The sequence below is a fragment of the Bubalus kerabau genome, chromosome 1 (assembly GCF_029407905.1).
Source record: "Bubalus kerabau isolate K-KA32 ecotype Philippines breed swamp buffalo chromosome 1, PCC_UOA_SB_1v2, whole genome shotgun sequence".
Classification (NCBI taxonomy): Eukaryota; Metazoa; Chordata; class Mammalia; order Artiodactyla; family Bovidae; genus Bubalus; species Bubalus kerabau.
In genome coordinates this window covers 92,096,909-92,119,327 of record NC_073624.1, presented here as the reverse complement: position 1 = coordinate 92,119,327, position 22,419 = coordinate 92,096,909, and the positions used below count along the sequence as shown (strand labels likewise).

At 38.1% G+C, this 22,419-nt stretch overlaps 1 protein-coding gene across 5 annotated transcripts in view; it reads right to left on the bottom strand.

Annotated features, from left to right (window-relative positions):
* Positions 1-22,419, bottom strand: part of SPATS2 (spermatogenesis associated serine rich 2) — a 158,581-nt gene that overhangs the window by 67,993 nt on the left and 68,169 nt on the right. For 4 of the 5 annotated variants that reach the window (XM_055582886.1, XM_055582876.1, XM_055582902.1 and 1 more), the window contains one exon: positions 11,953-12,209. In XM_055582886.1, coding sequence (XP_055438861.1) covers positions 11,953-11,977 — 25 coding nt within the window. In that variant the 5' untranslated portion in view covers positions 11,978-12,209. Of the gene's footprint in view, positions 1-11,559; positions 11,617-11,952; positions 12,210-22,419 lie in introns of all 5 variants that reach the window. The other variant, XM_055582908.1, reaches the window with a different exon arrangement.

The window sequence follows — 22,419 nt, the reverse complement described above, 5'->3', positions numbered from 1 at the left end:
ATTGGAGGCAGACTCTTTACCAGCTGAGCCACCAGGGAGGCCCAAGAGGTGGTGAACAGGCTGGCAAATCCTCTCCTTAAAACACAGGAATGAAATTGAATAAAACTGCCAAGGACAACCATTTCAGGGCTATGGAAATCAACCAAAGGCACACAACAAATTATTGAGAACCTGCTAGAGCCTTATGTTAGAAGAGTGGAGTCTGTACCTTTCTTGCCTAGGACTGCTCCCATTCTATTTCCACCTGCTGGGGAACAATAGCTTCTATTAGGGCAGGGAAGGCCATGAAAATCAACAGCTTTATTCCCAAAGAAAGCGGCCTTGATCTGGAGAGGAGGGCAAAAACCTCTGTCAGCTACAGTACACAACTCAGTAGGAAATGAAAAACTTGCTGCTTTCTGAATTTGGAGTCTTAGTTGACTGAGTGGTAAACAAACAGGAAATTTATCAGAGAAATCCTATACATAAAAGAGCCATAGTAAAACTAGAGAGAGAATTCTCTGGCAGTCCAGTGGTTAGAACTCCATGCTTTCACTGGTTGGGAAACTGAGATCCTGCAAGCAGTGTGGTGCAGCCAGAAAAAAAAGAAAAGTTAAATAAACTCTCTACACATCCCTAACTAAATGACAAACTATGCATGTGCACTGGGGAGACCCAAGAGGCCAGTGGAAAGTAAAAGTCAATGTAAAACTGAGAACTGTCTGAACTCAATGTGCTCCACACTAATCAATCAGCAGAGGATAGAAGTCTATAGGTTTGAGATGTCCTGAGCACAACCTCAGTCCAAACCACTGGCTGACCACTAAACACTGAAGACGCAGGGACAACCCCCTAAAAAGCAAAGTTAAAAAATAAAAATTACAATTTAAAAATGTGCTGATTATTGAGTGTACACGTGAAGGAAGTAGATTCTTCATCACACTCAGACTAATTTTTAAAAATACCCTCAGAAAATTAATAAAAACCCAGAGTTGATACAATATATGATCTAAACTATCTACTTTTTTAAAAAAAGTTTTAAAACAAGAAAGATTCACTCATATACAGGAAAAAACCAAACACCAGTCAAGAGAAACTTATTCTGAGAAGGCTCAGCTAGTAGACTTAAATACTTTAAAACAGTTAATATAACCATATTCAAAGAATTTAAGGAAAATATGTCACACTGACTCAGCAAACAGAGAATCTCAGTAGAGAAACACATGACAAAAAGGAGCTAAAAAGAAAGTCTAACTGAAAATATAATACCCAAATGAAAAATTTACTACATAGACCTAACAGCAGATCTGAGATGGCAGAAGAATCAGCGAACTTTAAAAGAAATCAACAGGGCTTCCCTGGTGGCTCAGTGGTAAAGAATCCACCTGCCAATGCAGGAGACACAGGTTCAATCCCTGGTCCAGGAAGATCCCACATGCTGCAGGACAACTACGCCCATGAACCACAACTACTGAGCCACAATTACTGAACACAAAAGTTCTAAAGCCTGCACTTTGGAGTAAGAGAAATTGTTCCAATGAGAAGCTCATGCACCACAACTAGAGAAAAGCCCAAGAGCAACAAAGACCCAGCAGAGACAAACAAATAAATAAGAAATCAATAGAAAGTAAACAATCTGAAAAGTAGGGGGGAAAAAAAGCAAGAAAAATGAACACAGTCTCAGTTACCTCTGGGATAACACCAAACTTACCAACATACATATACTAGGACTTCTAGCAGGAGAGGCAAGAGCGAAAGCAGCAGGAAAAAAAAAAAAAAATTGATGAAATAATGGCCAACATTTGATGAAATTCCCAAGAGGGCCATACCAAGCTGTATAACAGTCAAACTGTTAGAAGACAAGGGGAAAATCTTACCAGCAACAGAAGAAAAATGCCTCATCACAAACAAAGAATATTATAACATATTCACTGGAATGGCATTCTCCAAGGGCTAAAGAAAAAAAAAAAGTCAAAGAAGAATTCTATATCCAGTAAAACTATTCTTCAAAAATGAAGGTTAAAATACAAACATTTTAAAAAGGCTAAAAGAATCCACTCCTGTCAGGTACGCCCTTCAAGAAAAACTAAAGGAAGCCCTTCAGGCTGAAAGGAAATGAAGCCAGACAGGAATTCAAATCCAGAGGAAAGAATTAAGGGTACTCAAAATGGTAAAATATTTGGGTAAATATTAGAGATTAGGTATACATATATTTTCTCTTCTCCAATTTCTCCAAAAAGCATAAGATTGTTAAAGCAATAAATAACATGATATTGCTATAATTAAATATAGTTATATCATATATAGATATAATGTATGTGAAAACAATAGTACAAAACAGGAAGAGGGGAAATGAGGCTATACTGGAACAAAGTTACTATATTTTACCAGAATTAAGTCAATATTAGCCTGAAGTAGCTTGTGATAAGTAAAAGGTGCATATAAAAACCTAGAGCAATCATTAATAAAATAACTTTTTTAAATGGCTTTAAAAATCAGAAGAATTAAAACACACTAAAAAGTATGTTTAACTCAAAAGAAGGCAATAAAGGAGTAATAAAGGAATAAAAATGAGACATACAGAAAACAACAAATGGCAGGCATGAACCATACTGATAATTATTTTAAATGTAAAGGACTAAATAATCAAAAGGTAGAGTTGTTAGAGCGGTTTCCAAGATGGCACTAGTGGTAAAGAACCCACCTGCCAATGCAGGAGATGTAAGAAACAGAGGTTTGATCCCTGGGTTGGGAAGATCCCCTAGAGGAGGGCATGGCAACCCACTCCAGTATTCTTGCCTGGAAAATTCCCATGGACAGAGGAGCCTGGCGGGCTACAGTCCATGGGGTCACAAAGAGCTGGACGCTACTGAAGCGATTTAGCATGCACATATGCAGAGTTGTTAGACTGGATAAAAAGCAAGATCTACCTATATAGTTGTCTACAAGAGATATCCCTGAGATTCCAAGACATAAATAGATTGAAAACAAAGGATGAAAAATATATTTCCTCCAAATGGTAACTATAAGAGAGCTGGAATAGCTATATTACCAGCATAAAAACTAAAACTTTAAAGACAAAAATATTACTAGAGATAAAAAAACTATAATGATAAGAAAATCAATATATCAGCAGTATATAACCAATTACAAATCTATATACATTTAATAAGAGTCCTAAAAGATGTGAATTAAAAACTAGAACAGAATAGAAATGAACAATACCAATTCAACAATTACAGCTGAAGATTTTAATACTCTTCTCTTAGTAAATGACAGAACTAAACAGAAAACGAGTAAGGATATAGATGACTTGAACATCATGATCACCCAACTTGATCTAACTGACATATATAGAATACTCCACCTAACAGATCAATACATATTCTCTTTAAGCACACATGGCATATTCTTCAGAACAAATCGTACACTAGACAAACACATCACAAGAACAGAAAACTGCAGACCTCTCTCATGAATACTGGTGTAGATATTTATTACAAAGTATTAGAAAACAGAGAACAGTAACATAGCCAACTATGACCAAGTGGGATTTATACCAGGAATGCAGAATTGGTTTAACAGGCAATGGCACCCCACTCCAGTACTCTTGCCTGGAAAATCCCATGGACGGAGGAGCCTGGTGGGCTGCAGTCCATGGGGTCGCTAAGAGTCAGACACGACTGAGAGACTTCACTTTCACTTTTCACTTTCATGCACTGGAGAAGGAAATGGCAACCCACTCCAGTGCTCTTGTCTGGAGAATCCTAGGGACGGTGGAACTGGGTGGGCTGCTGTCTCTGGGATCGCCGAGAGTCAGACATGACTAAAGCAACTTAGCAGCAGCAGCAGCATGAAAGTTAATATAATGCTCTATATAAATAAAGGACAAAAACACATGATCATAACAATAGATCAGAGTTTCTCAACTTCAGCAGTATTGACATTTAAAGCCAACAAATCTTTGTTGTGAAGGGCTGTCCTGTGTACTGTAGGATGTTTATAGCATCCTGGACCCACACCCACTAGATGCCAATAGCACCATGGCCCCAAGTTGTGACCAATAAAACATGTCTCCAGACATTGCCAAATATCCCCTAGGGGCAAAATCACCCCCATTTAAGAACCACTGGAATAGATGCATAAAAAACATATGACAAAACCAGAAACACATTCACGTAAAAACTCAGCAAGTTAAGAAAAGAGAGGACCTTCTTCAAACTGATAGAGGGCTTCCAGGAAAAACCTACAGCTAACATCATGAACTGAAAGTGAAAGTTGCTCAGTCGTGTCTGACTCTTTGTGACCCTATGGACTCTACAGTCCATGGAATTCTCCAGGCCGGAATACTGGACTGGGTAGCCTTTCCCTTCTCCAGGGGATCTTCCCAACCCAGGGATCAAACCCAGGTCTCCCGCACTGCAGGCAGATCCTTTGCCAGCTGAGCCACAAGGGAGCCTTGAGAATACTAGAGTGGGTAGCCCTTCTCGAGCAGATCTTCCCAACCCAGGAACTGAACCGAGGTCTCCTGCATTGCAGGTGGATTCTTTACCAACTGAACATCATATTCAACAGTAAAAGATGAAATGCATCTCTCAAAGGGTGAGAACGAGGCAAAGCTGTCTGCTCTCATACTTCTTTGCAATAATGAACTGGAAGTTCAAACCCATGCAGAAAGGAAGAAAAAAGAAATTATAGTCATCTAGAATGGAGGAGAAGAAGAAAACCAACTTTATTCATAGAAGACATGACACTGTATATTGAAAATCTAAGTTAGCTACCAAAAACTACTTGAACTAACAAGCGAGTTTAACAACAACAAAAATAAAATATCCCATTCACAGCAGCATTAAAAAGAATAAATTACTCAGGAATAAACTCAACAAAGAAATTGCAAGGTCCATGCACTTAAACCTGTACAACATTGCTGAGAGAAAGTAAGATCTAAATAAATGTAGAGATATGCTACAGTCATTAACTGAAAGACTCAATATTGCAAAGACAACCAATTCACCACAAATCTATTGATTCAATGCAGTCACTATCAAATTCCAAGCAGATATTTTTGCATGAATTGATAAGCTGAGTCTAAATTTCTACAGAAACATAGAAGAACCAAGATAGCCAACAAAGCTTTGGTGTGGGAAAGGACTGGAGGACTCACTCTGTCATTGTTCAGTCACCAAGTTGTGTCCAACTTGTGACCCCATTGACTGTAGCGCACCAGGCTCCTCTGTCCATGGGATTTCCCAGGTAAAAATACTGGAGTGGGTCGCCATTTCCTTCTCCAGGAGATATACCCAACCCATAGATCAAACCTGCATCTCCTGCGTTGGCAGGCGGGTTCTCTATTGCTGAGCCACCAGGGAAGATCAGATTCACTCTACATCTTATTATTCTACACTTTAAGAAAAGATAAAGTGGGTTTTATCAAAGTTAAAAACTTTCACTTTTAAAAAGACACCATTGGGAATTCCTGGTGGTCCACTGATTAGGACTCTTAAGGACTAGGTTCAATCCCTGATCAGAAAATTAAGACCCCATAAGCTGCACAGCAGGGGGAAAAGAAAAAGAAACTATTAAGAAAATGAAAAGATAAGCCAGACTGGGAAAATATATTTGCAAATCATATACTTGATAATGCTCAGAATAAAAAATGTTTACAAGTCAGTAAGAAGACTTACAATCTCTTATAATAACTATAAATAAGGTATAACCCCAAAGAAAGGTAATGCCAAAGAATGCTCAAACTACCGCATAATTACACTCATCCCACATGCTAGCAAAGTAATGCTCAAAATTCTCCAAGCAAGGCTTCAACAATACGCGAACCATGAACTTCCAGATGTTCAAGCTGGTTTTCGAAAAGGCAGAGGAACCAGAGATCAAATTGCCAACATCCGCTGGATCATGGAAAAAGCAAGAGAGTTCCAGAAAAACATCTACTTCTGCTTTATTGACTATGCTGAAGTCTTTGAATGTATGGATCACAATAAACTGTGGAAAATTCTCAAAGAGATAGGAATACTAGACCACCTGACCTGCACCTTGAGAAACCTGTATGCAGGTCAGGAAGCAACAGTCAGAACTGGACATGGAACAATAGACTGGTTTCAAATAGGAAAAGGAGTACGTCAAGGCTGTATATTGTCACCCTGATTATTTAACTTACATGCAGAGTATATCATGAGAAACGCTGGGCTGGAAGAAGCACAAGCTAGAATCAAGATTGCCAGGAGAAATATCAATATGCAGATGGCACCATCCTTATGGCAGAAAGCAAAGAAGAACTAAAGAGCCTCTTGATGAAAGTGAAAGAGGAGGGTGAAAAAGTTGGCTTAAAGCTCAACATTCAGAAAATTAAGATCATGGCACCTGGTCCCATCACTTCATGGCAAATAGATGGGGAAACAGTGGCTGACTTTATTTTGGGGGGCTCCAAAATCACTGCAGATGGTGACTGCAGCCATGAAATTAAAAAATGCTTAAAAAAGCCTGATACTGGGAAACATTGAAGGCGGGAGGAGAAGGGGACGACAGAGGATGAGATGGTTGGATGGCATCACCGACTCAATGGACATGAGTTTGGGTAAACTCTGGCTGTTGGTGATTGACAGGGAGGCCTGGCGTGCTGCGGTCCATAGGGTTGCAAAGAGTCAGACACAACTGAGCAACTGAACTGAACTGAACCCTTAAAAATCATGAATCACTATGTTGTACACCTGAAATTTAAATAATATTGTAAATCAACTATATCTCAATTTAAAAATTTTGCAGGGTGTGGGGGAAAAGACCTATAACCCAATTTGTAAAAATGAATAAAGAATTTAAATAGACATTTCACCCAAGAAGATACAAATTGCTAATAATCACATGAAGAAACAGTGAACATCACTGACTACTAAGGAAGTACAATCAAAACCACATTAAGGAAGAATGAAATATCCTTACACACCTAGGTTAAAAATAGCTATATTTATAAAAATAGCTATAATGAAAATGGTACCATACCAAGTGTCAGCAAGGACAAGAAGCATTCAAAACCAACACTTTATTGCTGGTGGGATTATAAAATGGTCAGCCACTTTGGAAAACAGTTTGGCATGGTAATTTCTTTGAAAGTTAAACAATTCTGCTGCTAGGTATGTCCCCATGAGAAACAAAAACATATGTCTACACAAAGACTTGTAGGCAAATGTTCATAATTTATAATTATTCATAATAGCCACAACTGGAACTAATCCAAATGAATAATTACCTGGTAAATGGAAGACAAAAGGTGATATAATCTGTGATATTGTAATATAATAAGAAACAAATATTTTGGTCTTCATCCCTAACTGCAGCTAATGCTCCTAAAACCTTCATAACTCCCTAAGCAATGAAGATGCTAGGAGCATCTCGTTGTTCTAATATTTGGTATTCGACTCCAGTTCCTAATAGAGATTGCAAATGCCTTTAAATTTCCTGGTTGATAGGTACATCTTTAGTTCTAATGAACAATCTGGTGGGCTCCTGGAGAGCTTCAGGAAGGGGGCTTTATCACCAAAAAGATCAACCCATGATTGGAGGCCTGGAATGTTCAGCCTCACTCCCATCTGTTGGGTAAGAGAAAGGAGAGGAATTAGAGGTAAGGGTTAATACTTGATCATATTTATGTGATAAAACCTTGAAAAAAAAGTTCTGTGAAGTATGGGGTTCAGAGAGCTTCCAGGTTAGTGAATGCATCAGTGTGCTGGAAGAGTAGTACACCTCAACTTCATGGAGATGGAAGTTCCTGCACTGAGGACCCTTCCAGATCTTACCCTATATATCCCTTCATCTGGCTGTTCATCTGTATTCTTTATAACATCCTCTACTATGTATATATGGAGAAGGCAATGGCACCCCACTCCAGTACTGTTGCCTGGAAAATCCCATGGATGGAGGAGCCTGGTGGGCTACAGTCCATGGGGTCGCTAAGAGTCGGACACGACTGAGCGACTTCACTTTCACTTTTCACTTTCATGCATTGGAGAAGGAAATGGCAAACCACTCCAGTGTTCTTCCCTGGAGAATCCCAGGGACGAGGGAGCCTCACGGGCTGCCATCTATGGGGTCACACAGAGTCGGACACAACTGAAGTTACTTACCAACTATGTATATAAACCAGTAAAAATAGGTAAGTGGTTTCCCTTACTTCTGTGAGCATTATAGCAAATTACTGAACCTGAGAAGGAGGGCTGTAGAAACCACCCATTTGTAGTCAAGATGGACTGAGGGTGGATAACTTGGGAACCTGATCCTCACGGACTGGTGTCTGAAGCAGGAGCAGTCTGGGGGACTGAGCCCTTAACCTGTGGGATCTAACATGAACTCCAAGAAGATAGTATCAGAATTGAATTGGATTGTAGGGACACTTGGCTGGTATCAGAGAATTGGTCAACATGGGAGAAACATCCACAATTCTGGTCACACAAGTATCATGAGTAGCAAAGTGTAAAAGAAACACCTGTGACTTTTTATAACCTTAACGCTACTCAGCAGTAAAAGGTGGCAAGCTACTGATACATTAAAAAACAATAATGAACCTCAAAAACAGCATTAAGAAGCCAGACACAAAACCATACTGGATTACTCTGTTTATTAGAAATCTCTAGAAAAGGCAAAACTGAAGACAGAGAAAGTAGGCATGTTTGCCTGGGAAAGCAGGAACTGATTGTAGACAGGTAACTAAGTATACCTTTAGGGCTGAGGAAGGTGTTTTAAAATAGGATTGTGGTGATGGCTGCACAACTGTATACATTTACTAAAAACAGGGAATTCCCTAGCAATCCAGTGGTTAGGACTCTGCACTTTCACTGCCGAGGACCTGGGTTCAATCAATGCCTGGTCAGGGAACTAAGATCCCACAAGCTGCACAGCATGGCCAAAATTTAAAAAAAAAAAAAAATTTTTTTTACTAAAAGTAATAAAACTACATTTATAACAGATGAGTTTTATAGTATTTAAATTATACCTCAATAAAACTGCCTTGAAAGCGTCTGGATGTTACAGCACTGTCAAACGACTATAAAAGAGTTTCTAAACACTCTCCATTTTAAAGTATTTCTTTAGTTCACAGACCACAGTTTGAGAAGCACTGATCTTATTTACTTCTGCTAGGTGTTGGGCTAAAAGGCTTGGAGCAATCAATAGTTGTAATTAAAATTCACCTTAACTTAAGCCATACAAGTTTAACTCCACTAAATATTTCATTAAGAAATTCACAAGTGTTACGGATACAGGAAAATATAGAAATGTGGTCTACTGTGGAATAAAAACATAACTCATTATAAAATGACACTTAATAAATGAGTTGTCTCTAGAGAACAAAAACTACCATAGTATCTATCTTTTTAATGTATTATAACTAAATTGATAAAGCCAGTATAATTATTAGACTACTAAAATTACAAGACGCTTGCTCCTGGGAAGAAAAGTTATGACCAGCCTAGACAGCACATTAAAAAGCAGAGACATTACTTTGCCAACAAAGGTCTATCTAGTGAAAGCTATGGTTTTTCCAATAGTCATGTACAGATGTGAGAGTTGGACTATAAAGAAAGTTGAGCACCGAAGAACTGATAGTTTTGAACTGTGGTGTGAAGACTCCTGAGAATCCCTTGGACTGCAAGGAGATCCAACCAGTCCATCCTAAAGGAAATCAGTCCTGAATATTCATTGGAAGGACTGATGCTGAAGCTGAAACTCCAATTCTTTGGCCACCTGATGCAAAGAACCAACTCATTTGAAAAGACCCTGATACTGGGAAAGATTGAAAGCTGGAGGAGAAGGGGACGACAGAGGATGAGATGGTTGGATGGCATCACTGACTCAATGGACATGAATTTGAGTAAACTCCGCGAGCTGGTGATGGACAGGGAGGCCTGGTGTGCTGCAGTGCATGGGGTCACAAACAGTAGGATACAATTGAGAGACTGAGCTGAACTGAACTGAAAACCCAAAACAATATAATTTTAAATATATAAATGAATTAAATGAGATAGAATTTTATAAGTATTTTGTATTTTTTTGGTTAAAATATCTGAACATATATATATATTGGCTTTATATATATATATAAAACCAATATATATATAGGTTATATATAAGTATATATTTGTTTCAGAGAAAGTTCTAATGACATAAAAGCTTCTTTTGTTTCAACTAAGTGTATATGCAGGCTATGTTTAGTCGAAATTTGTTAGCATTTAATGCCTATGATGTGATCTAAATCTACATTTACTGTATAGTAACTGGACACCAATTATAGAAAGCAATGATACTTTTTTATAGCTGTGGAACAACATAGAGATGAAATAGACTCTAGTTTTTAAAAGGCCAAAGCAATCTGCTAAAGTTTACTTTTTTGGGAAAAATTAAATGCTAAACTCTTTAGATGAAATTTTTAAAACTTTTCAGTTGATAAATCTTACTCCCTTGAAGAGTTCAGCTTCTTTAGTAATCTAACCATTCTTTAGAGCTCCGATATTCTTTACACAGGTTTACTATACAATGAAACTACAGCTTTCAAAACCACAAGCAGCTCTGGTATATTGTTTTCTTATAGTGAGGTTTTTGATTTGCCAAGTCAAAACTAAGAAGTTTAAAAGAATTTCCTTCAATTTAAATGTCCATCAACAGACAAACTCATAAAGAAGATGTGATACACACACACACACACACACCACCACTGGACTACCACTCAGACATAAAAAAAAGAAAGAAATTTGCAGCAGCAAGGATAGATTTGGACCTAGAGATTTTCATATTAAGTGAACAGAGGAAAACAAATATCATATGATACCACTTATATGTGGAATCTAAAAAAAAAATGATACAAATGAACTTATCTATAAGACAGAAACAGACTCCCATACCTAGCAAACAAAACTTACGGTTACCAAAGGGGACAACAGTGGGGAGGGATAAATTAGGAGTTTGGGAATAACATATACCCACTAGTATATCTAAAATAGGTAAACAACAGGGAACTATATTCAATATAATAACTTACAATGGAAAAGAACAGTGCACATGTGTATACATACACATCTGAATCACTTTGCTGAACCTGACACTAATGTAACATTGTACACTAACTATGCTTCAATTAAAAAAAATTAAGCATTCCCTTCATGTTTAGCATATGAGACCTGGATCTATAGCTTTGTTTTGAATTAAGGAACATCATCTTTAAATTGAAAATTAAACTAAATGTGGGGGAAAAAAATCTAGGATAGCTATGGTCATTCTTTTAACAAATATATTCCAGTTATGTGTGACAGTTTTAAGTGCTCTTTGTCCCTTTACATTTTCGCAGGTCTTCTTGGAAAGCTGAAAAAGTGTAGTCTCTGTTGTCCTTTCCTTTGTATAACTATTTTTGATATTTCTTGACTCTCTGCAATTTATACTTTACACAAAAAGCTAGAGTCACAATCCCAGAAGGAAAGCTAAAGAAGAATCAGTGACTAGAAGCATTTACTCGTTTCATTTCCTATCTCCAAAGAAACATCAACTCACATTATATAGAATATCCTGCAGTAAGTTATATCCTACCTCTATAACATATGTTCACCCTCCAAAAAGTACACTTTCAAGATGTGTCTGGATTTCCTGAAATTATATTATAATTTAACAAGTTTATAAGAGCAGAAAAGCAATTGTTATATGAATTCCCAAACTAGTAACACAAAAAGCTATAATCTAATATCCAGCTCATTAAAGGGACAACAGATAACGTTGCAAATGTTCCATACTCTTCTAAAATTAACTGTGGTCATGACTAAAAGATAAGTTATAACCATCAGTAGTACTGCACTAGGTGAGCAAAAGTATAACACCACTCAAAACACATTAAGAGAACGTTTTTTAAAACTATGTACAGATAGAAATGGTGATCATGACTCTACAACTATGCTTTTAACAATTCATGCCCACGTGGAATCTTACCCTTCTGGTTTTGTTTCCTAGACATTTCAGGTTTCTTTAGTCTCAAAAAATGCAGAAGAAAAGTATTATTTTGCCTTGTCTTGGTTCTGACTGTAGTTGTCTTTGATTTAAAAGTAGGTGACCAAAGGTGATAAATATAAAATCCTGGTTATTTGAAATCCTGTTCACTAGCCGTCGATCTCCTTTTCTTCTCTCATATCAAATTCATGTCAAGAAATATCATTGCAGACATTCATGTCTCTTTTTCCAGGGAGATTCTAGGGGGAAAACAAACATACACACATATTCACTATGACAGTAACAGCTGTACAAAATTTTTAACAGATATCCACATGCTTTATTTTATACTTTTTCTAAATGAAACTAGTTATTAAAAGAAAACTACTCGAGGATTTCCCTGTTGGTACAGTGGGTAACAGTTTGCCTGCCAGGCTTCAATCCCTGGTCCAGGAAGATTCCACGTGCTGCAGAGCAACTAAAGCCCATGAGCTACAACTACTGAGCCCGTAAGCCGCAACTACTGAGCCTGTGCGCCTAGAACCTGTGCTCCGCAACAAGAGAAGCCACAAGAAGAAGCCCATGCACCTCAACAAAGACAACCCCCGCTCTCCACAACTAGAGAAAGCCTGCATGTAGCAAGAAGATCCAGTGCAACCAAATATAAACAAATTATTTAAAAGAGAGAGAGAGAGAAAACAGGGTATTCACTTGTTTAAAAAAAAAAAACTACTCTAGAAAGAATACAGTTGTAAGAAGCAATATTTTAATTAATACAACATTGTAAATCAACTGTAATTCGATTTTTTAAAGTTTCTCAAAAAAGAAATCATTGTAAACTTTTAAAAAAGCAATAATTTTCTCCTTAAGAAATTTTAATCTTATAATCAAACTATCTTCTCAGTTCAGAAAGCGTGTTTTCTTTTTTTTTTTTTTTTACTTAGTGCCAAATTCTTTCAGAACTAAAAACTGGATTTTTTTGTTTTTGTTTTTTAAATTTTATTTATTTATTTAAATTTTATTTTATTTAACTTTACAATATTGTATTGGATTTGCCATATATCAAAATGAATCTGCCACAGGTATACATGTGTTCCCTATCCTGAGCCCTCCTCCCTCCTCCCTTCCCATACCATCCCTCTGGGTCGTCCCAGTGCACCAGCCCCAAGCATCCAGTATTGTGCATCGAACCTAGACTGGCGACTCGTTTCATATATGATATTATTCATATTTCAATGCCATTCTCCCAAATCATCCCATCCTCTCCCTCTCCCACAGAGTCCAAAAGACTGTTCTATACATCAGTGTCTCTTTTGCTGTCTCGTATACAGGGTTATTGTTACCATCTTTCTAAATTCCATATATATGTGTTAGTATACTGGAAAAGGTCAGTTTTCATTCCAATCCCAAAGAAAGGCAATGCCAAAGAATGCTCAAACTACCGCACAATTGCACTCATCTCACACGCTAGTAAAGTAATGCTTAAAATTCTCCAAGCCAGGCTTCAGCAATATATGAACCGTGAACTTCCTGATGTTCAAGCTGGTTTTAGAAAAGGCAGAGGAACCAGAGATCAAATTGCCAACATCCGCTGGGTCATGGAAAAAGCAAGAGAGTTCCAGAAAAACATCTATTTCTGCTTTATTGACTATGCCAAAGCCTTTGACTGTGTGGATCACAATAAACGGTGGAAAATTCTGAAAGAGATGGGAATACCAGACCACCTGATCTGCCTCTTGAGAAATCTGTATACAGGTCAGGAAGCAACCGTTAGAACTGGACATGGAAGAACAGACTGGTTCCAAATAGGAAAAGGAGTTCGTCAAGGCTGTATATTGTCACCCTATTTATTTAACTTATATGCAGAGTACATCATGAGAAACGTTGGACTGGAAGAAACACAAGCTGGAATCAAGATTGCTGGGAGAAATATCAACAACCTCAGATATGCAGATGACACCACCCTTATGGCAGAAAGTGAAGAGGAACTAAAAAGCCTCTTGACGAATGTGAAAGAGGAGAGTGAAAAAGTTGGCTTAAAGCTCAACATTCAGAAAATGAAGATCATGGCATCCGGTCCCATCACTTCATGGGAAATAGATGGGGAAAGAGTGGAAACAGTGTCAGACTTTATTTTTCTGGGCTCCAAAATCACTGCAGATGGTGATTGCAGCCATGAAATTAAAAGACACTTACTTCTTGGAAGGAAAGTTATGACCAACCTAGATAGCATATTCAAAAGCAGAGACATTACTTTGCCAACAAAGGTTCGTCTAGTCAAGGCTATGGTTTATCCTATGGTCATGTATGGATGTGAGAGTTGGACTGTGAAGAAGGCTGAGCGCCGAAGAATTGATGCTTTTGAAGTGTGGTGTTGCAGAAGACTCTTGAGAGTCCCTTGGACTGCAAGGAGATCCAACCAGTCCATTCTGAAGGAGATCAGCCCTGGGATTTCTTTGGAGGGAATGATGCTGAAGCTGAAACTCCAGTACTTTGGCCACCTCATGGGAAGAGCTGACTCATTGCAAAAGACTCTGATGCTGGGAGGGATTGGGGGCAGGAGGAGAAGGGGATGACAGAGGATGAGATGGCTGGATGGCATCACTGACTCGATGGACATGAGTCTGAATGAACTCCGGGAATTGGTGATGGACAGGGAGGCCTGGTGTGCTGTAGTTCATGGGGTCGCAAAGAGTCAGACACAACTAAGGAACTGATCTGATCTGATACTGTATTGGTGTTTTTCTTTCTGGCTTACTTCACTCTGTATAATAGGCTCCAGTTTCATCCACCTCATTAGAACTGATTCAAATGTATTCTTTTTAATGGCTGAGTAATACTCCATTGTGCATATGTACCACAGCTTGCTTATCCATTCATCTGCTGATGGACATCTAGGTTGTTTCCATGTCCTGGCTATTATAAACAGTGCTGCGATGAACATTGGGGTACACGTGTCTCTTTCCATTCTGGTTTCCTCAGTGTGTATGCCCAGCAGTGGGATTGCTGGATCATAAGGCAGTTCTATTTCCAGTTTTTTAAGGAATCTCCAGAAAGCCCAGAGATAAATCCACGCACATATGGGCACTTTATCTTTGACAAAGAAGGCAAGAATATAAAATGGATTAAAGAGAATCTCTTTAACAAGTGGTGCTGGGAAAATTGGTCAACCACTTGTAAAAGAATGAAACTAGAGCACTTTCTAACACCATACACAAAAATAAACTCAAAATGGATTAAAGATCTAAACGTAAGACCAGAAACTATAAAACTCCTAGAGGAGAACATAGGCAAAACACTCTCCGACATACATCACACAGGATCCTCTATGACCCACCTCCCAGAATATTGGAAATAAAAGCAAAAATAAACAAATGGGACCTAATTAAACTTAAAAGCTTCTGCACAACAAAGGAAACTATTAGCAAGGTGAAAAAGATAGCCTTCAGAATGGGAGAAAATAATAGCAAATGAAGCAACAGACAAACAACTAATCTCAAAAATATACAAGCAACTCCTACAGCTCAATTCCAGAAAAATAAATGACCCAATCAAAAAATGGGCCAAAGAACTAAATAGACATTTCTCCAAAGAAGACATACAGATGGCTAACAAACACGTGAAAAGACGCTCAACATCACTCATTATCAGAGAAATGCAAATCAAAACCACTATGAGGTACCATTTCACGCCAGTCAGAATGGCTGCAATCCAAAAGTCTGCAAGCAATAAATGCTGGAGAGGATGTGGAGAAAAGGGAACCCTCTTACACTGTTGGTGGGAATGCAAAGTAGTACAGCCACTATGGAAAGCATGTTTTCTTATTCTTCTTGTGTCTATCTCAAAAATCTTATCCCCACCTCTACTTCACAAACTAAAATAGTTACTTCTTATCACTCCCTAAGATCTCTCTTACCACCTGCTCTTCCTATATAAATCAAGGGTCTTTTCTCTTCCTCTATAATTTCCTTTATCTAACCCCTCCTCAGGTTTCCCAGCTCAAATATAGTTGCAAGACATTTGGGAGGAGGGTGAGAGGGAAAAGGAGAGAATAAAGGGAATTTAATAAGGAAAACTGAAACATCAGAATGTGGATTAGTCAATACTACAGAAAGCTTTTATAAATTGCAAAGATACAAATGCCTTTTTCCTCCCTTATTGCTAAACATTTAATACACACATGTCCAAAATTTATGGGTAAAGAAAGCATGAGGAGGGTAATGGAACTCTTATACCTAGAAACCTGATAGAAAAAAAAAAAAAACTTTACAAAATGTAACCCAAGAAGGAAATAAGAGTAAACTTATATGAAATATTTTTTCAGTGTGGAGAATAAAAGGGATAAGTCACGAGTAAGTTAAAAAAAAAAAATCCATCAAGAGTAAAAGCCTGTTCTCAGAGTCGCTCTGCTCTGCACCCGAAACTATCACAACACTGTTAACTGGTTATACGCCAATATAAAATAAAGTTTAAAAAAGAGGATAAATGTAAAATAAAGACTTCAGAGTAACAGCCTCTTAGTGGATTCCCTGACAGTCCAGTGGTTAGCACTCTGAGCTTTCATTGCCATGTGCCTGGGTTTGATCCTTGATTGGGGAACTGAGATCCTGCAATGTGCCATCAATAAAAATGACACAGCAACTCTCAAATCTTCAGTAACAAAAGAGAAAGACAATGAGAGAAAATAAATTACCATGTAGCAGATAGCAGATGAAGAACTAAACCTGGGAAACAATATAAGCCCTCAAATCAAAGATTTTTCAGTGAATACTTATTTGAATACTTTAAATAAGAATTTAGATTAAGTAAAATAAGAGCTAGGAAATAAATGAAAAAATGAATAAGGATAAATAGAATGAAAAGAAAGATTACTGCAAAGCTAAGAAAATCTGAAAAACAAAATACCACAATTACAGATTTAATAAGGTATCAGAAACAGAACAGATTCAAATGAAAATAGAAGGAATGGGATGGAGAAATGGGATGGCTTTCAGAATAATAATAATAATAAAAACATAAAAGAAGTTAAGCAATTAGAAGATAATATTTATTAGAAGATAAAAATGATCCAATCTAAGGATAATTAGAATCAATATAATAGACTCCAAGAACAGAGGACTCAATAAAAGGAACAGAAAAAACATTCACAGATGAAATACAGGAAAATTCCTTTGAAAGAAACGATCAGTATCGTTCCCTCCCCACTACCAATCCATCAGAAGAAATCCTCTTTGTTCTACCTTATACATACACCAGAACTGGCCCACTTCTTACCAACTCCACTTGCAACCACTTTCGTCCAAGACACAATCATTTCTCACCTGCTATAGTCAAGACTATAATAGTCTCCTAGCTGGCATCCTGAGTCTGCTATTCTGCTACTCTCTAGCTTCTGTTTCACATAGCTGTTTTAAAATTATAAGACATTATGTCCCAACTATGCTGTTCAAAGCCCTCCAGCAGCTCCTCATTTCATTCAAAGTAAAAGCCAGAGCCCTCAGAGTGGCCTAAAAGGTCTTATCTGCTCTAACACCCTGTCCACATGCACCCTTTCTCTCTCTGACCTCACATCCTGCTACTTTTCCTCTCAGGTATTCTATACCAGCCACATTGGCCTCTTTATTGTCCATTTTATAACTCAGATATGTTCTCAACTTAAGGCCCTTAAGGTGTTGCCTCTGCCACCAGTGTTCTTCCCCTAGATAGCTACACGGAATACTTCCTCACCCTCTTTAGGCTTTTTCTCAAATGTTTCCTTCTCTGCAGTTATTCATAAGAAACTGCTGAACTTGGGGCGAGAACAGAGGGAATCTGTGGCATTACTGTCTAAAGTACTGCCATCCCCAGAGGTCAGTGGGGAAGTTGGTTCTACCAAGGTGGTAAAAACCAGCAGTTTCACTGACAAAGGCTGACTTTACTTAAAACAAAGCACAGAAAAAGCTCATGCCTATCCTATCCGCATTGTCAATAAGAGTTTGCATTATTGGGGGCAAACAGAAAAGCAAGACCAAGGGCTCCGATATCCTGAGGTCGCCGTCATAGTTAGTGCAAACAATGGGGCAGCAAACTAGTCAGAAATTAAAAAAGGAAATCTAGAGAAGAAACTATAAGGGGCCTCGATAAATGTCTACACATTCACACACCAGGAGCCTGCACAGAGAGGCAGAAAAGACACAAAAGGGCCTGGGGGAAGGTAAAAGTTAGGGCAGACTTTGAAATGGCCTGAACTTTGAAGGAGCTTCCTCAAACAGATCAAGATCAGCAGAGAGTAGAAGTCTTACTCGGCATTTAGAACAATAGCTAGCACCCTATCTAGCACAATCTCTGACCAATCATTGACTGACCACTAAGCAACGCAGATGCAGGTGCCACTCCAGGAAGCCAAACACAAAAATTAAAACAGAAATTAAAATAACAAAAAACTGAGCAGGTATCAGCAGTCACACACCACACAGAAAAATTCCAGATTTAGCTCAGGCAAGTTACTTTAAAAACAACAATAATAACAAAGCAACAACAACCCTCAAAAGGGAGAAAAATCAGAATCCAAAACTGCTACAATATATTATGTAAAATGTCCACAGTTTCAACAAAAATTTGTAAGATGTAAAAATGCAAGAAAGTGTGACCCAAACTGAGAAGGGAAAAAAAGACCCTATGTGATTGAAAATATCTCTGAGTAGGCCCAATGCCAGCCTTAGCAAACACAGACTTCAAAGTCTTTAAAAGACTAAGGAAAATTATAAGAACAATGTCATAAATAGAAAATCTCAACAACTAAAAATAATTATAAAAAAGACCAAACAAAACCCCAGAGTTGAACACTGAAGCAGAATAAAAAATAAACCTGAAGAAAGAGTAACAGAAATTATCTAATCTGAAAAGAGAGAAAAGAATAAAGAAAAACAAACATAGCCTTAAAGACCTGTGGAACAATATCAAATGTACCAACATACATGAATTACGAGTTCCAGAAGTGGAAAGGATATAGAAACAGTGACCAAAAACTATACAAACTGACTTTTACAATTAATCTACACTTTAAGAAGCTAAATGAACCATGACAACTGAAACACAGAAATCCACACCTAGATATATAGTAAAACTGACGAAAGCTCAAAACAGAAAATCTTGGGACTATCATTTTACAGGGACACAAAGATGTAACTAGTGGCTAACTTCTCATCAGAAACAAGGGAGACCAGAAGGCAATGAAATAACACATTCAAAATGCTGAAAGAAAATACTGTCAAGTAAGAATTCTGTATCCACAGATGGCTAATAAACACATGAAAAGATGCTCAACACTGCTCATTATTAGAGAAATGCAAATCAAAACTACAATGAGGTTACCACCTAACACTGGTCAGAACAGCCATCATCAAACAATCCACAAACAATAAATGCTGGAGAGGGTATGGAGAAAAGGGAACCCTCCTGCACTGTTGATGGGAATACAAATTGATAACAGCCACTATGGAGAATAGCGTGGAGATTCCTTAAAAAACTAGGAATAAAACTACCATATGACCCAACAATCCCACTATTGGACATATACTCTGAGGAAACCATAACTGACAAAGACACATGCACCCCACTGTTTACTGCAGCACTATTAACAATAGTTAGGACATGAAAGCAACCTAGATGTCCACTGACAGATGAATGGATAAAGAAGTTGTGGTACACATAAACAATGGAATATTCAGTTCAGTTCAGTCGCTCAGTCGTGTCCGACTCTTTGCGATCCCATGAATCGCAGCACGCCAGGCCTCCCTGTCCATCACCAACTCCCAGAGTTCACCCAGACTCACGTCCATCGAGTCGGTGATGCCATCCAGCCACCTCATCCTCTGTCATCCCCTTCTCCTCCTGCTCTCAATCCCTCCCAGCATCAGAGTCTTTTCCAATGAGTCAACTCTTCCCATGAGGTGGCCAAAGTATTGGACTTTCAGCTTTAGCATCAGTCCTTGCAATAAATACTCAGGACTGATCTCCTTTAGAATAGACTGGCTGGATCTCCTTGCAGTCCAAGGGACTCTCAAGAGTCTTCTCCAACACCACACTTCAAAAGCATCAATTCTTCAGCGCTTAGCTTTCTTCACAGTCCAACTCTCACATCCATACATGAACACTGGAAAAACCATAGCCTTGACTAGATGGACCTTTGTTGGCAAAGTAATATCTCTGCTTTTTAATATGCTGTCTAGGTTGGTCATAACTTTCCTTCCAAGGAGTTAAGCGTCTTTTAATTTCATGGCTGCAATCACCATCTGCCGTGATTTTGGAGCCCCAAAAAACAAAGTCTGACACTGTTTCCACTGTTTCCCCTCTATTTGCCATGAAGTGATGGGACCAGATGCCATGATCTTCGTTTTCTGAATGTTGAACTTTAAGCCAACTTTTTCACTCTCCTCTTTCACTTTCATCAAGAGGCTTTTTAGTGCCTCTTCACCTTCTGCCATAAGGGTGGTGCATCATCTGCATATCTGAGGTTATTGATATTTCTCCAGGCAATCTTGATTCCAGCTTGTGCTCAGCCATAAAAAGGAACAAATTTGACTCCGTTCTAATAAGGTGGATGAACGGAGAACCTATTATACACAGTGAAGTGAATCACAAAGAGAAAGATAAATATTGTATTCTAACGCGTATGTATGCAACCTAGAAGGACAGTACTGATGAACCTATTTGCAGGGCAGCAGTGGAGACAGACATGGAGAAAAGACTTGTTGGCACAGAGGGAGAAGGGCAGGGTGGGACAAACGGAGAGAACAGCACTGAAACATATACACTGCCATATGTAATTTAGATAGCTGATGAAATGTACTGTATGATGCAGGGAGCTCAAATCAGTGCCGTGTGATAATCTAGAAGGGCAAGATGGGGAGGAAGGTGGGACGGAGGTTCAGGAGGGAGGGGACATACCTATACCTATGGCTGATTCATGTTCCTATATTGCAGAGGCCAACACAATATTGGAAATTAATCATCCTCCAACTAAAAATAAGTTTTAAAAAAAGGAATATTGTATCCAGATAGCTAAATTGTCTTTCAAAAATGAAGATGGGAGTTCCCTGGTGGCTTAGCAGTAAAGAATCCACCTGCCAATGCAGGAGACACAGGTTCGATCCCTGATTCGGGAAGATTCTACTTGCCACAGAGCAACTAAACCCATGTGCCACAATGACTGGGCCTGTGCTCGAGAGCCCAGGAACCGCAACTCCTGAGCACACTGGCTGCAACGACAGCAGCCTGCATGTCCTAGAGCTCACGCTCCACCAGGGAAGCCACCACAGTGAGAAGCCTGTGCGGCACAGCTAGAGTAGCCCTGCTGGCCTAACTAGGGGAAAGCTGTGCAGTAATGAGAACCCAGCACAGCCAAACCCAAAAGTAAAATGATTGTATAAAATGAGCATGAAACAGAGACATCCCCAATAAATTAAGAGAATCCACTGACACCAGATGGTGGTAACTTGAATCTACACAAAGAAAAGTACTGGGAAAAGGAAATATATGGGTAAATATAAAAGAATACATTCTAAAAAGTTTATTCTCTTGGGACTTCCCTGGTGGTCCAGTAGTTAAGACTCTGCACTTCCAATGCAGGGGATGTGAATTTGATCCCTGTTTGGGAAACTAAGATTCCACACGCCATATATATATATATATATTCTCTAAAATTATTTAAAAGATTATATAGAGCAGTAATAACAACACTATTGTTATGTTTATAACAAATATAATATATAAGACAATTACTGTACAAAGGAGGGAGTAAGAAATGCTATCTTAAAGAATTAAACTAGCATTAATCTAAAGTAGACTGTGATAAATTAAAATGCATTTTGGAATGTCTAGAGCAAGCACTAAGAAAATAACTCACCACCTGGAAGCCTTTGTATTTTAAATTATTTGCTTCTTTTAAATTGACCACATTAGCAATTTCCACCTTGTTTAGCATACGGCCAACTGTCTTCACTAAACAAAATATACAACATCAGGTATTTCTCACTGAAAAACAGTGTTGAGTTTCTACTGAGGTTTTCTCCAGTTGTTGTGATACGGATAACTATTCTTTTTATTTTCTGGAGAAGAAATACAAACCCATAAGGACTACAATATCCAGAGTGGTATTTCAAAAGTTTGGAGACATAAACGGCACCTGATTTAAAATTTAAAAAAGGAAAAGAATATAACTCAAAGACAGCAAAAACAAAAGACAACAGCAAAACAAAATAATTAAAATCATACACTTAAAAAAAAAATCTATGAGCTATTTAAAATCCTAAAAGACGATACTGTGATTAAAAAGAATGCATTTGAATCAGTTCTAATGAGGTGGATGAAACTGGAGCCTATTATACAGAGTGAAGTAAGTCAGAAAGAAAAAGACCAATACAGTATATTAACACATATATATGGAATTTAGAAAGATTGTAATGATGACACTATATGTGAGACAGCAAA